This window comes from Schistocerca americana, chromosome 1, assembly GCF_021461395.2.
Source record: "Schistocerca americana isolate TAMUIC-IGC-003095 chromosome 1, iqSchAmer2.1, whole genome shotgun sequence".
In the NCBI taxonomy this organism is placed as follows: Eukaryota; Metazoa; Arthropoda; class Insecta; order Orthoptera; family Acrididae; genus Schistocerca; species Schistocerca americana.
Window position 1 is genome coordinate 222,901,491 of NC_060119.1, and position 15,428 is coordinate 222,916,918.

Here is a 15,428-nt window from a genome sequence, read left to right on the forward strand (position 1 = left end):
AGTCAGCAATAATGAATTAACAATGCCTAAACAACGAAATATTTCTGCACAGAACTGAATGCAACAGGGGCCAGTCAACTACAATTGTCCTCCCAGCTGTCCTGAGGGATGAAAATGTGGCTACATACTGCTTACAGTGATGGCTAGAGATAGGCTTAATTGTGAAATTCGAGTATCAGTGTGTGAAGGAGAATAGTACTTCTTCATGACTGGTAAATACTATATGTGATAGTTTTCGAAGGCTCTGAAACATAAACAGATTCATGCGCACGGGTATGAATTATGCGAATGTAGCTGGTAATGCAATTTTCTGCACCATATTTACCTTCCACCACACACACACACACACACACACACACACACACACACAAAGGCTCAGTAAGTGTTCAAGGGCTAAATTAAATGATTTTTAATTACGGGGCATCATCACAGCTTTTCAGTAAAATTAATCACAGAAAGTTGGCACTGCTCCTTTCTTTTTCACATATTCCTAAGGAAACTTTTTGATCAACTTCATACTCCCATTGATACATCAGCTGAATTAGATACATTTTAATTGCACCTGGAACAACATAATCCACAGCAATATATTAATCAGCTTTAACTGATGACAAGAACAATTGTTATATTCAGTACATAATCAAATGAATATGCTTATACTAACTTTATCATACCCCCACAGATGCCTGTGTGTGTGTGTGTGTGTGTGTGTGTTTTTCTAACTAACCTCTAGGGTACATGAACCCCAGCTGTATACCAACAGCTAATGGAATTGCTACAGTACAGCACTAAAGAATGGTATCGGCTTAAAGGGCAAACAGTACATGGCTCCACTGACAGAAGACCTACAGACTGGTTTCACTCAAGAAGAAAGTGTCGACCATTTTCACTTGAAAGAAATGAATGAACTACAACCGACAATCTGTTTTCACTCTGTTGCTTCCATCACTAGCTGCTGTCTCTAAGTAGTATTGGTTTAGTTTGTACTTTTTGCAGTTGTCCCTTTTCTAGTGAAAACTAGAGAGTGTCAGAAACAGTTGAGAGATGGTATCACTGTGCAGCTACTCATTATAGCTACATTGCCTATAAAACTTAGAATGTTACAAATCATTTCCCAAAAAACCTTACTATTCAGCACATGTTGGCATCTCAATGCAAATAAGTGGAGATAAAATAAATGATGGTAGGGCAGTGACATTCCAGAACACTTTCCCCCTAAGGATAACCTGTGGAATTGATCAAAAATGACCTATTAGGTCTGCCTCAAAATACAGAGAAACAATCACTGCCCCTTCACAGACAATATCTAATTGGGAGATAAAACTGCTATAACAGATTCTACCAATTCAAGAGACAAAGAGAAATTAATTTCTCAATTATGTTAAAGGATAAACACTTTCTTATGTTAAATCTCTCTTTCATATTTCATACATTTGTGATTTGTGAATACTGAATATTATTACTTGTTTGTATTTTCTGCAACAAGTTACTGAGAAATTTATGTCTTCTGTTGGTGTGAATCTGCCTCTTGTTTTCTATAATGATTGACACCTCATCCTGTATGGAGTGCAGATAGCTTTACATCACTTGATGTGAAAATTGTGCAATACACTTTTTATATACATGATGGTTTTTCCTCAAGATTTTGGCATAACATAGCTCTGTTTACGGCATACGTACACAGATGGAGCTGTTGTGTAAGACTGCACTATTAAATTTGGTATCGTTTTTTGATTTAATTCACTGCACAAATTTTTCTACATGCATGTAAACACTATACACTTAATACAAAATGGTCGCCTTGCAGCATTCTTCCGCTTGTGCCTTAGTCCCCCCGTTTTCGCAGGGTCGGCATGGTTACAATCCGATTTGGCATGGTTAATTAGAATGGGTGGCAGGATGCCCTTCCTGCGCCGCCAACCCGGAACCCCCTCCCCCAGCACGTAATCAGTGTACCCCAGCTGTCTGCATCTAGTGTAAATCATGAAATAGTGCGAACGTGTTTCAAATGACAGAGCCATATACTGAGGCGGGACATGGGGACCAGCCCAGAATTCACCTAGTGGGATGTGGAAAACCGCCTAAAAACTACATCCAGGCCCTCGTCGTTAATCCGCTGGGCAGATTCGATCCGAGTCCAGGAAGCAGCGCATTAGCGCTCTCGGCTAACCTGGTGGTCGGTCGCCATGCAGCATGTGCACGAGTATCGACTGTTGCATTTTACAGTGAAATTTTGCACTGGTATATTAAATATACAGCATTAGAACTGGCTTAAGACTGCTGAAGATTTCGGAGTTTTTGAATTCTATTACCACGTTAAGAATATTATTTATTATTAAAAAATATTTCCATTTTTCCCATGACATCCACTCTTTTACTTCTGATTTTGTGCAAAATTTCCAGGTTGTCATCGATTTTCAAAGGATGGCCTGCGTCTATTGTATGCTGCTACTGCTGATTTGTTACTTTTATCCAGTCCATGTGTTCTTCATACAGAGTTCTGAAATCTTTGACTGTTTAACCTACATAACACTTGTTGGATTGGCTGCAGGTAATTTTCTAAATGCCAGACGCATCAAGATCTGAACACTATGTTTTTGAACTTTTACTTGTTATTAATTGTGTATTATTGAGAATCCATAATCCATAAACATGTGCTAATGATTTACCTTCATGTGTTAGTCATCAGAGGAAGGGAGCTCTAGTTGGACAGCCAGCCGGTGTGGCCGAGCGGTTCTAGGCGCTTCAGTCTGGAACCGCGTGACCTCTATGGTCATAGGTTCAAATCCTGCCTCGGGCATGGATGTGTGTGATGTCCTTAGGTTGGTTAGGTTTAAGTAGTTCTAAGTTCTAGGGGACTGATGACCTCAGATGTTAAGTCCCATAGTGCTCAGAGCCATTTTTTTCTAGTTGGATACATGACAACATGCCTTTACAATTTCATATTAACGGTCTCTGGAGAGGGGAAACTGACCTGGTTATTAGTACTGAATCTATTCCATATTCAGCCATATCAGGATGAGCTAAGTGAAACAAGGACATTTGGAAACAACTAGCGACAATTAAGCTACGGCAAATGGCCTCACCACATCTTACAGAAGCCCAAAACTGAAACAAAAAAATTGTTTGAAATGATGTGCAGGCTATTTTGAGCAAGTCCACATCAGGGTATAGTCAGTGGTTGTTAAGAAAGATGAAGTGTGTTATGTGGAGCACTGTGACAGAAATCTGATTTTGTGTTATTTTGCTAAAAATCATTAATTTCATGGGTATCATTTTCATAGAATTTTCCTGCCCCTACACATTGGTTATTATATTTATTTTACAGTCCCTAACAGAGGAGCAAGTCCAATAGAAAGAAATGCCTTGCAACTAGTAATTGCAGCATGGAGCTAACACAAACTTATAGCAACTTAAACGAGTGACACACTCAAAAATATGAGAAAAAATTGTTAATAAATTTGTTCATTAACTTACTATAAACAGGCAATTATATGTCTTTACCAATGATATATTTAAATTTTTGTTTTGATGAAAGGTGCAAGGTTTGATTTTTCTAACATTTTAGTCTTACTGACCAGTAAATCTATATCTATACTCTACAAACCACTAAATTGCATGATCAAGTATACTCCCCCCCCCCCCCCTACTGTACCACCATTGCAGTTTTTCCCCATTGCATTTGCATATGGAGTGCCTTCTAATCCTGTCCTCACTGTCCTTACTGAAGTGATGCACAGGATGCTGTAGTACATTCCCAGATTTCGTTCTTGTAACTGGTCCCTGAACTAAGAGATTCACACAATAGTTACATGCCTTCAACTGTCTGCAATTCAGATTTTTTGACATTTCAGTGTGTCTTCCATGGCTCAATCAAATCCCATGAAACTTTGTCCAACTCTTTTCTGAAAATGTTTGATATCTGTTAATCCTATTTAACATGTGTCCCACACATTTGATCAATATTCTCAGATGGGTTGTATGATTGTTTAGTAAGCAATCTCCAACGAACTGAAATCTTCCACCTGCTCAATCTCTAACTAGACCTGCTGAGCCACCAAAAATTGTTACATCCATGTATTTGTATGAGGCCTTGCTGAAAAGTACTGTGTCTGAATTTTTATGTGAAAGCTCAAAGTTTTTTTAAATAAAATCAACATTAACATTCTACTTCTTTATTCTTCATGTCTCGTATTTCTCAACCGTCATCTTGGCAACTGCACAACCTCATCTCTGCCTACACTGCTTCACCACTATCAAAGTGAAGTCCCTGAATGAGTTCCTTATGTTCTAGAAACGGATAAAAATCAGATGAGACCAAGTTGGGACACTATTGTAGGTGATCAGTGACAGTGAACCCAAGAGGCTGGATTGTTGCAGGTGTCGCAGCATTCATGTGTGGTCTGGGTTTGTCATGTTGAATGGAGGTGCTCCATGTGTGGGTGAACACACTAAATTCAAAACACTATTACCAAAAACTTTAGAGAAAACCTCAGTTCACTTGTATGCAAGTTCCCCAATCATACTGTAATCATTGGTGGAGACTTTACTCATACAACAATTAACTGGGAAAATTAAAATTTATCAGTGGTGAGCATGGTAGGACATCCTGTGAGACAATACTACATGCCTTCTCTGAAAACTACCTACAACAGGCAGGTTGGAACATCACTCACGATGGAAACATGTTGGATCTAAAAGCAACAAATAGACCTGACCTCTTTAAGGATGTCCACATCGAAACTGGTATCACTTACCATGACACTGTTGTGGCAACAATGATTACCAACACACACAGATCAACTAAACCAAGCAGGGAAACGTGTGTTCAGTAACCTACATAAAAATCAGTGGTGTCATACCTCAATGAGGAACTTTAAAATTTCAGCAAAGGTCAGGAGCATATGGAGGAACTCTGGCTCAAGTTTGAAAGAATAGTTGAATGCACACTGGATAGATATGTATCCAGTAGAACAGTCCATAATGTGAGGAAACCTCCATGGAATTCAGCACTGTAAAGAAACTTTTAAAGAAACAGCGACTATTGCATAATAGGTGTAAAACAAAGCATAGGGCTATAGATGCTGAATGAAATACATTTGTCTGTGAAGACAGCAATGTGTGATGCTTTCAATGACTACCTTAGTGGAACACTGTCAAATGATCTTCCATTTAACCCAAAGAAATTCTAACCATATTTAAAAACTGTTAGTGGCACCAAAGTCAGTGACCAGTCCCAAGCAAGTGAGACAGGAATTGAAATTGAAGGTAGCAAAGCAAAAGCTGAAATGTTTAACTCAATTTTCAAATATATTCCTTTACAAAGGAAAACCCAGCAGAAGTGTACCAATTTAATCCTTGTACCACTGAAAAGATGAATGAAATAAGTATTGGTGTCAGTATTGTTGAGAAACAGCTGAAATCATTAAAACTGAACACAGCTCCAGGGCCAGATGGAACCCCTGTCAGCTTCTATACTGAATTTGTGGCTCAGTTAGCCCCTCTTTTAACAATAGTCTATCTTAGATCCCTTGGGGAGGGGGCAAAAAAAAAAAAAGTGTCCAGTTTTTGGAAAAAAGTTCAGGTTACACCTGTCTACAAGAAGGGTAGTAGAAGTGATCGACAAAACTACTGTCCAATCTTTTTGACATTTATTTTTTGTACAATCTTCGAACATTCTCTGAGCTCAAACGTAATGAGATATCTTTAACTGCACGATACCAGTGCCAATCAGCTCCGATTCTGAAAACATCGAACACGTGAAACCCAACTTGCACTTTTCTCACACGACATACTAAAAGCTTTCGATCAAGACAATCAGTATTTCAAGATTTTAAACATGGCTGCAGCAGCAACTGTTAAAATTCTTCACAATAAAGGATGGCAGCCAAAAACAGTTGCAGGATAGAATTTTTTTTTATTAAAATTCTTTACCAAGGTTTCGGTAAATATAAACATACCTTCATCAGAAGTACATTTCTAAAATTACATCATGCACTGGAGAATAATGAAACAATTATGCCAAAAGGCGTCGTCAGTAATTAAAATATCATCTCCATTTGTACGACATGTGTAATGGGTACAGGATCAAAGCGAACAGTTTAACAATGTTACTTCAGTAAGATTGAAGTAACATTGTTAAACTGTTCGCTTTGATCCTGTACCCATTACACATGTCGTACAAATGGAGATGATATTTTAATTACTGACGACGCCTTTTGGCATAATTGTTTCATTATTCTCCAGTGCATGATGTAATTTTAGAAATGTACTTCTGATGAAGGTATGTTTATATGTACCGAAACCTTGGTAAAGAATTTTAATAAAAAAAAATTCTATCCTGCAACTGTTTTTGGCTGCCATCCTTTATTGTGAACAATCAGTATTTTTGATTTCCAAGAAGTATTTGACTTAGCACCACATCTATGCTTATTGTCAAAAGTTCAGTCATACGGGGTATCAAGTGATATTTGTTACTGTTTTGACAATTTTTTGGAAGGGAGGATATAGCATGTTATCTTGGATGGAGAGTCATTGTTAGATGTAGAAGCAACTTCAGGTATACCCTTGCTGTTCATGTTGTATGTTAATGACCTTGCAGACAATATCAGAAGTAACCCTTGCAGACAATATCAGTAGTAACATCAGGATTTTTGCAGATTATGCAGTTACCTATAATGAAGTACTATCTGAAACAAACTGCATAAATACTTGGTCAGATCTTGATAAGATCTGAAAGTTGTGTGAAGACCGGCAACTTGCTTTAGATGCTCAAAAACGTAAAATTGTACATTATATATGTAAGGTATCCTATGATTATTATATTAATAACTCACTGTTGGAATTGGTCAACTCATAAATATCTGGGTGTTATGCACTGTAGAGATATGAAATGGAATGAGCACCCAGGCTCAGTCATGGGTTAAGAAGGTGGTAGACTTCGATTTATTGGTAGAATACTGGAGAAGGGCAATCAGTGTACAAATCACTTGTGCGATCTATCCTAGAATGTTGCTCAAGTGTGTGGGACCAGTGCCAAATACAACTAACAGGGGATACTGAGCGTATATAGAGAAGGGCAGCACAGATGGTCACAGGTTTGTTTAACTCACGGCAGAGTGTCACAACATACTGAAGGAACTGAACTGGAAGACACTTTGAGATAGACAAACTATCCCAAGAAAGTCTATCAACAAAGCTTCAAGAACCACCTTTAAATGATGACTAGGAATATACTAAAATCCCCTACATATCGTGCACATAGAGAGTGTAAGAATAAGACTATAATTATTACTGCACACACACACACACACACACACACACACACAGTAGTCAAACAATCATCCTTCCCGCACTTCATATGTGAATGGAACAGGAAGAAACCCTAATAACTGGTACAGTGGGACGTACCCTCTGCCGTGCAGCTCACAGTGGTTTTCAGAGTGTAGAGGTAGATGTAGATGCTATTTCATGTATTACGCATTGCCATGTTGTATGCTACAATTCAGAGTGGCAGAGGGCTGCAAATATGTGGACTTGAAGAATGAATGTGCAGAATGTTAACTCATTTATTTGAAAAGCTGTATGAGTTTTCAACAAAAAATTTGGAGGCAGTACTTTCCAGCATGACGTCATATGTGTTGCCTATATCCAACTGCGACTCACTGATCTTGCCATCATAGGATTTCTATTTTGTGAAGAGCACAATTTTTAATTATTGTATATTTAAAGGAAGTTTCAACTCTTTCAACCAGTTTGAAATCTTATCAAGATCTGACAGAATATCTGTGCAGCTTTTTTCAGATAGCACTTTATACAGATAACTGCATCTTCTGCTAAAGTCTGACAAGAGAATGGTTCAATCCAATATGTCGAAACCTATCCAGAAATTTTTCACGCAGGACGAATGCACCGAAAGAAATACAGTGTCAAAATTTTAGCTGTTAAGAAAAGATGTTAAAGTTACTAGTTTTTGCTGCATGAAGGATCACTTATAGCAATTGTTTGTACAGCCCTTCCTGCCTAGGACATAAGTCAGCGAATAAGCAGATGCAGGCATGACAAGAGGGCATACGCCATGTAGCATAAAGTCCCAAGTGCACACATGTGGATTTTAGGCACTTAAACCATACAGAAAATGTCTCAAATCATTAATTTTTAGAATAACTTTCACTTCATATCAACAGCTAAGCTGCTGCAGATGTAATTGTTATACATGTGAATAGCAGGGGAAAGAAAGAAAGAAAATCAAGGCAGTTATGATGTTCCATCAATCAGGACTAAGTTGTGGACATTAAATATTTCATAACAGTTCCTGTAGCACTGTTCTTATGATAATTTTTCACTAATGTATATTTTGCTAACAATGAAGAAGTTTCTTGTTTATTCCCAGTAGTCACCACAAAAATGCTAAGTGTTTATTGAGTGATAAAAACAAACATTTTCCTTGTGTCAGGTACATCTGATAAAAGAAAAATTAATGCATTAAGGCACTTCATAGTAACTAATAGTTTTATTTAGAGAGATCGTGAATGCAATTAGGAATGACAAGGGTCACTGTTCTGCATATTGTGCTGTGTACTAGGCATACTTTATCAATTTTATAAAATGTGGTGATGCAAACTGACAAATCAGAAATGACTAAAATCTAAAAATACTGTTCTGCTGATAAACTGAAATGAGAAAGAGCTATTGGAAACTGTACTGACAATTTTCTGAAAAATGCCTTACGCTGCTGAAAAATGTTATGAAGATTTTTGGATGTAACATTGACAATCATTTTCTCCTATTTTTCCAGGTTTTGCTGCATCAGTTACACGATTTTTGCAAGTACAAACATCCTTTGTTTTAATTTTTGCTTCTAATTTACCTTGATGTTCCTGAGAGAGAGAGAGAGAGAGAGAGAGAGAGAGAGAGAGAGAGACAGTGTCTGCTGCAGAAACAGTAATCCAGGGATGTTTATCACTGGCATTCATGTATACCAATGTGTCACAGGATTCTACTGCAAAGCAGCTGACTTATTTCGTAATCATAAAAGTGTGAACTGCACAAAAGCTGACTGACTGGCTTTATACACAGCTTTTAGAAGATAAGAAGCTTCAGCTTTATGTCAGCTACGAATTTCTCGATAATTTCCTGAATCTCTTTAACGAGGTCGAGGAAGCCTGGAAATGGTAATCTCACATACAATTCAGATCATGTAGTCTCCTAGATCTCCCTCGGTATGGTGCATTTACTATCACAAGCACTTATAAAGCTTTTGAATAGTTTTTCTTTCACATTTTTTTTTCCAAGTTTCACTATGGCGCATATTTTTACTTCGTGTAAACATTCAGATTTTATTAAATGTAACTGGTTTTGCACATTTAAGTGCTTTCTCTCTTCTTCGTTTAACCAAAACATTACAATCTTTTTTCTCACAGAAAGTTATTAATATACATGTTTTCTTTGGCTAGGAAGGTATTGTATTGTTGTTCCTGACTTTAATTAGCACAACAATCATTGTAGAGATCACAACTCGTGGAATCATCTGAATTATTTCCTGTTTCTTCTAACATTTCTACAATTTCTAATGAAATTGTTGACCTCATTGGAATGAATGTCCAAGAAATTGACTAGTAAAGAACACATATATAAGTCTTATGGAAAATTAAGCAATTTCAATTGCATACCGTGTTTCATTGTATTTCATCTTTGCAAGGTTGAAAACATTATTGGATCCCAGATTATTGTGAAACTTTGGGACTTGCACAAAGACAGATGTTATTATGAAGCATCTACGACGGGAACAGAAACAAAATTAAAGGAAGAAAGATTGGAGTTTGATTTCCTGTCAACAACCACATCATTACAGACTGATCAGAAGCTTAGATTAGAAAAGGATGGTGAAGAAAAATCAGCTGTGCCTGTTTCAAAGGAACCATCCTGGCATTTGCCAGGAGCAATTTAGGAAAAATCACAGAAAATTTAAATCTGCATGGTGGGACCGGGATTTGAACTGTCAGCCTCCTGAATGTGAATCCCATGTGCTAACACTTAGCGATACTGCAAAGGCAACTGCTAATTATTACTGACATTTAATGAGTAGCATATTAGAGCAAATTGTAACTGAACAATTTTATTAGACAAAAACTACTAAAAGAAACTGAAATCCACTTTATAAATTAGCATCACATTTTGCCATGTTATCTGCTTACCAATATGCCATCAACCAAAGATATGTGCCCACCAAGTTGCGAATGCATTGTCTGCTACAGCTATGGCGCGGGTGTACAGTTATCCAGCTGCCTGACAAACTATGATCTTGGCAAATATTTACAACAAATAAATACATTAATTTCAGGGCAGGTTTTGACGTGTGACTAGACAGTTTCATTGTGAGGTTACAATTAAATGATAGTTATCACCTCACTTTAGACAAGATTTAAATACAAGATGAATATTGAAGCCTTCACACAAATAGAAAATTACCAAAAGATAAACATGATATTTAACAATAAAACAAACAGGACACCTCTGGACCACTGTCACACCGAATAGTAGCACCCACATCCTTCACCACGAAAAAAGGTTTAACATTTCTTACTTTTAAACACATTGTGGGAGCGAACAATGATCAATGTGTTACAAGTATTTACTATCAAAAACAGTCTTGATAATAATTTATCATGGGGACCGGTTTCAACCACTACTGTGGTCTGAAGATGACCGCAATAGTAGTCAAAACCGGTCACCGTAATAAATAAATTGTGATCAAGACTGTTTTTTGACAGTAAATATTTTTAACATTTCTGCCTATTATAAAATTCCTTGCTCTTCATGAATTGGCTATATGGTTAACAGTAATTTAGATTTGGTATATACCACATGATTTTTTTTTCTAATTTTTCCTGTCACTTCAGAATTTTTTGCTGTATTGTGCATGTAAAAAATGCCAAGGAGCATAATGGATTTAAGTTCACGTGAAACAGTAGGTCTTCCAATAGCTGACTGGTAACTTCAAGTCAAAGAAATGGAAGGGTGTATCCTGTCGTATAGTACTACCTCAAGTAAAGAACTTGTTGCTGACATCTTATGAGTTGAGAAAAACCTTATAATTAGCTATGTCATAGATGATGTTTCACATATGCTTTGATAATATTACATTAAAGCTCCAGCAGTATTTGACTTGAGAAACACAGATATTATGCTTTATTATATTCATGCAGATATCTTTCAGATTATTAACTTCAGAGAAAAAAAGTAACCATCTATAAAGTAATTATCAGTACCTGCCAGACAGGACGTCCGGTATTACTGCTGTCCAAAACTTTCTTCACAATGTCATTCAAATCATCAGCAGTAAATCCTTCCTTCAGAAGAGTGAAAGTTTCTGTCGGCTGTACCAAATCCACTAAATCTGTGCCATTATTTTTAGCGTATTGATGCAGTGCATTCTTTGACGCATTTCCTTTGACCATAAGAATCCTGTTAAAAGATAAGTGTTTGAAAGAGACTGGATATACAAATCTGTGTTACACTGCTTTGTGTTACAAATTATCGACAACAATAACAGTTAAATAAGATTACTGTCAACTCACTAATGACGACAGATCAATTATAGAACTACTATGGCATTCATATATTATTCAGGAAGCTACCATTGAAAGCTCTAAATGGTTACATTATGGCTTCCTCTAGTCCTAGTATGTTTCATAATTTGGCATATAGTATATACACGTAACAGTGATCAAAACACCCAAATTTCCTCTTATATAACATAACATTCCTGAATTTACAAATAACTAAAATTGCAAGGTAAAGAAAAGAAAATAACTAATACCAGAGTGAACACTGGCAATGACAAATCTAGTACTTTTCTATGTAAAATTTCAGTGTCGCCGCATTCTAGGCTTCAGGAGAGGGGAGGGGCAATATCACACTTTATGAAAAACCCACAGTTGACATGGTTATACTCCATCTTTGTCCAATAACCCAATGGAAAATCAGGTACAGCATATGTCACCTACTGAACATAGTTAAGAGGAAGAGATGGCAAATTGTAGTGATGAATTTTTATAGTAGGCAACGAGTGACGCTGCACTGTACTGTCCAATAAAAAAAGTTATACAATGTACTGTTGCTTATTAAATACATATTAAGACCAAAATGAGGTGTTCGATTCTGTTTCTGGTATCTACTTGTTTCAATATTTTGAGAATCTAGCTGTATTATCAGATTCTGACTTGATAAATCAATATACAAGCATAACCTACAATAGCAAAAAAATTAGCGAGAATATTTTACTTTCTGTTATCCAAACAAACTACAAAATAAAAATAAAAAAAAAAAAATTGCATACATACTTTTGGGTTACTGAAAGGCATAACGTACACACACACACACACACACACACACACACACACACACACACACACACACACCCTTTGAGGCATTTCGGCAGGTGAAATACGTTGTGTCAAGTGAGGTTACTGCCTCTGCAGTCACCGGTGAGGAGTCCTGGGTGGCTAGCAGGAGGCAGCCAGATTTCTGGCTAGGAATGTGGGAAGGGAGGGGTGCCACGTGCACAGGCTAAGCATGTGATGCATGGTTGTCGGAACCTTCGTAAGCAATGCATGCTGAAGGTGGCACTGTGACATGAATTTGGGAGGGGGTGACAGGTCGGAAGAAGGGGAAACTTGACTGGAAGGGGTGGAGACACTGGGCTACTGGAGATTGAGGCCAGGATGATTATGGGAGTGAATGATATGTTCCATGGAGAACTCTGTGTACTTCAGAGAAGTTGGTGGTGGAAGGAAGGATCCAGATGACAGAAGTTGTGAAGCAGCTATTGAAATGGAGCATGTTACACTCAGCTACCGTTGCACCACAGGGTGGTCAGTTTTGTTCTTGGCAACAGTGTGGTGGATGACCATTCATCCTGGTGGACAGATGGATGATAGTCATACAGACCTAAAGAGATGTGCAACATTTGCAGCAGAGTTGGAATACGACATGGCTGCATTTGCAAGTGGTTCAGCCTCTGATGGGGTAGGATGGATAAGCCTGTGATAGGAGTGGAACAGGAAATGCTTGAGTGGGTTGTGCAGGTCTTTTAACTGTCTTCACAGAAATATGATCCCTGTGGCAAGGGGTTGGGAATGGGAGAGGTTTAGGGAAGGACTAGGATGTTGTGCAGATTGGGGGGCAACTAACACCACTTTAGGAGGGGGTGAGAAGGATTTTGGGTAGGGTTTCCCCTCATATCAGGGCATAATTAGAGACCATCAAAGCCCTGATAAAGGATATGATTCAGTTGTTCTAGTCCAGGGTGATAATGGGTGGCACAAGATAGCTCCTTTGTAGCTGATTCTGGAGGGTGGTCGGAGGACTGAGTTGTGTGAGGCCAACATCCAGGAAGGTGGTCCGTTGGATTGAGGAGGACCAGGTGAAAAGAATGGGAGACATGTTGAAATTGTGAAGGGATGAGGATAGGATCTCTTGGCTTCAAGTCCAGATGACAAAGATATCATCAATGAACCTGAGCCAGACTATAGGCCCGTCCACACGCAACGATCTGTCTGTGCAAATCACATCTGCGCAGACAGATCGTTGCGTGTGGACAGAAGATTTGCACCAACCTGAGGTTTGAGCGAAACCTCTCAAATCTGTGGGTTCAAACCACATCTGCGCAGACAAGTTGGAGCGTGTGGACAGGAGATTGCCGCAAATCTGGCACGAAACAGCTGTTTGCTCAGTCTAGTGTTTGTATTTGTGCGCATAGGGCATTAAAATGGCTGATACTTGTCAGTGTTCTCGAGAGTTTGTAAGTGAATTCATTGAAATATATAGAAACCACCCACGTTTGTGGAAGATTAAAAGTAAAGAATATAGTGACAGAGACAAAAAGGCAGCAGCATACAATGCTCTCATTGAAAAATTGCGGGCAGTTGACGCCTTGGCAAACAGAGAAACGGTAATTAAAAAAAAAAAATAAAAAAATTAAAAAAAAAAAAAAAAAAAAAAAAAAAAAAAAAAAAAAAAAATAAATTCGTTGCGAACTGGCGAAATTATTTGCGGATGGATGTTGAAACTTATAATTATCTCTTAAAGCTTGTAACCCCTCATATTATGAGAAAAAAAATACTTGTATGAGAAGGGCAATTACTCCTCATGAACGGCTGGCGGTAACATTAAAATTCCTAGCAACAGGAAGGAGCTACAAGGATTTGGAATTTTCAACTGCAATATCGAAACAAGCATTGAGTAAAATAATACCCAACACATGTGAAGCTATTTACGCTGTCCTGAAGGATGAGCTCATGAAGGCAAGCTAAGTAAATTAAGTCTGTCAGCAAACTATTTACCGAAAAGAGTTATCCAAAGTTCAGAAATCTAGAAGACCTGGTGTAAGAGTAGATCAAGTATACCAGCCAACGTTATGGTATTGCTTTGCTTGGCTTTCTTAGTGATCAAGAAACGCCGAGACCACGCAGGAGTACAATTGAAGATGAAATTGAAGTGTCAATGTGCCAGGAAATGTAACACGAGGTAATGTAAAACAAAACAGGTTCGCCCTGCAACTCTCGCAGTAAATGTACGTGAGAAAACTGCTCTCGCTTTAGCAACCACTGTCTACACCATTTTGACCGCCTTCTCTGTTTCCTGCGGTTGGTCTGAATGTTTTTTGCAACACAAGTTGCGAACACAGATCACAACAGAACTTCCTCCATTTCTATATTTCAAAATAACTGAATTAAATTTTTGACATTTACTGGGAGCGTAGTCGCTTGCCACGGATTTTTCTTTTCTACACCGACAGATGGCGGGCGAGTAGTAGATTGGGGTTTGTGTCGTGTGAACACACCACATTTGCACCGATCTTTTGCATGTACAGACATCTGCGCCAATGTCTGCGCAGACAGATCATTGCGTGTGGACCGGGCTTATGGGCTGGGATTTTTGGAAGGCTAGGAAGGTTACCTCTACATGGCCCATAAACAGGGTGCCTTGTGGGTGCCCATGGCTGTGCTTTGGGTTTGTTTCTATACCTACCTTTCAATTGCAGTAGTGTGTCTTGAGATAGTTGCTAAGATGTATAAGGAAAGAAATAGTGGCTTTGGAGTTGAAAGGGCACTGGGAGAGCTACAGTTTCACAGCGAAATGATTAATATCTTTGAAGTGCAAGACTAGGTTTTGGGTAAATGAATGGGGGTGTTTGTCAGCAAGGTGGAAATTCTTTGAGTGGGAGCACAATAGCCAGCTACAGTAAATATCCTCGGAGTAGTGAAGCAACTTAAATCACTTAATAAAAGCAAGTCTTCTGGTCCAGACTGTGTACCGATTAGGCTCCTTGCGGACTATGCTGATGCATTAGCTCGATACTTAACAATCATATACAACCGTTTGCTCGATGAAAGACCCATACCCCAAGACTGGAAAGTTGCACA

General features: G+C 38.2%; 1 protein-coding gene across 2 annotated transcripts in view; it reads right to left on the bottom strand.

Annotated features, from left to right (window-relative positions):
- The window catches only part of LOC124610693 (probable maltase), a 45,238-nt gene that overhangs the window by 13,824 nt on the left and 15,986 nt on the right, over positions 1-15,428 (bottom strand). For both annotated transcript variants that reach the window (XM_047140182.1, XM_047140193.1), the window contains exon 6: positions 11,271-11,466. In XM_047140182.1, coding sequence (XP_046996138.1) covers positions 11,271-11,466 — 196 coding nt within the window. The remainder of the gene's footprint in view (positions 1-11,270; positions 11,467-15,428) is intronic.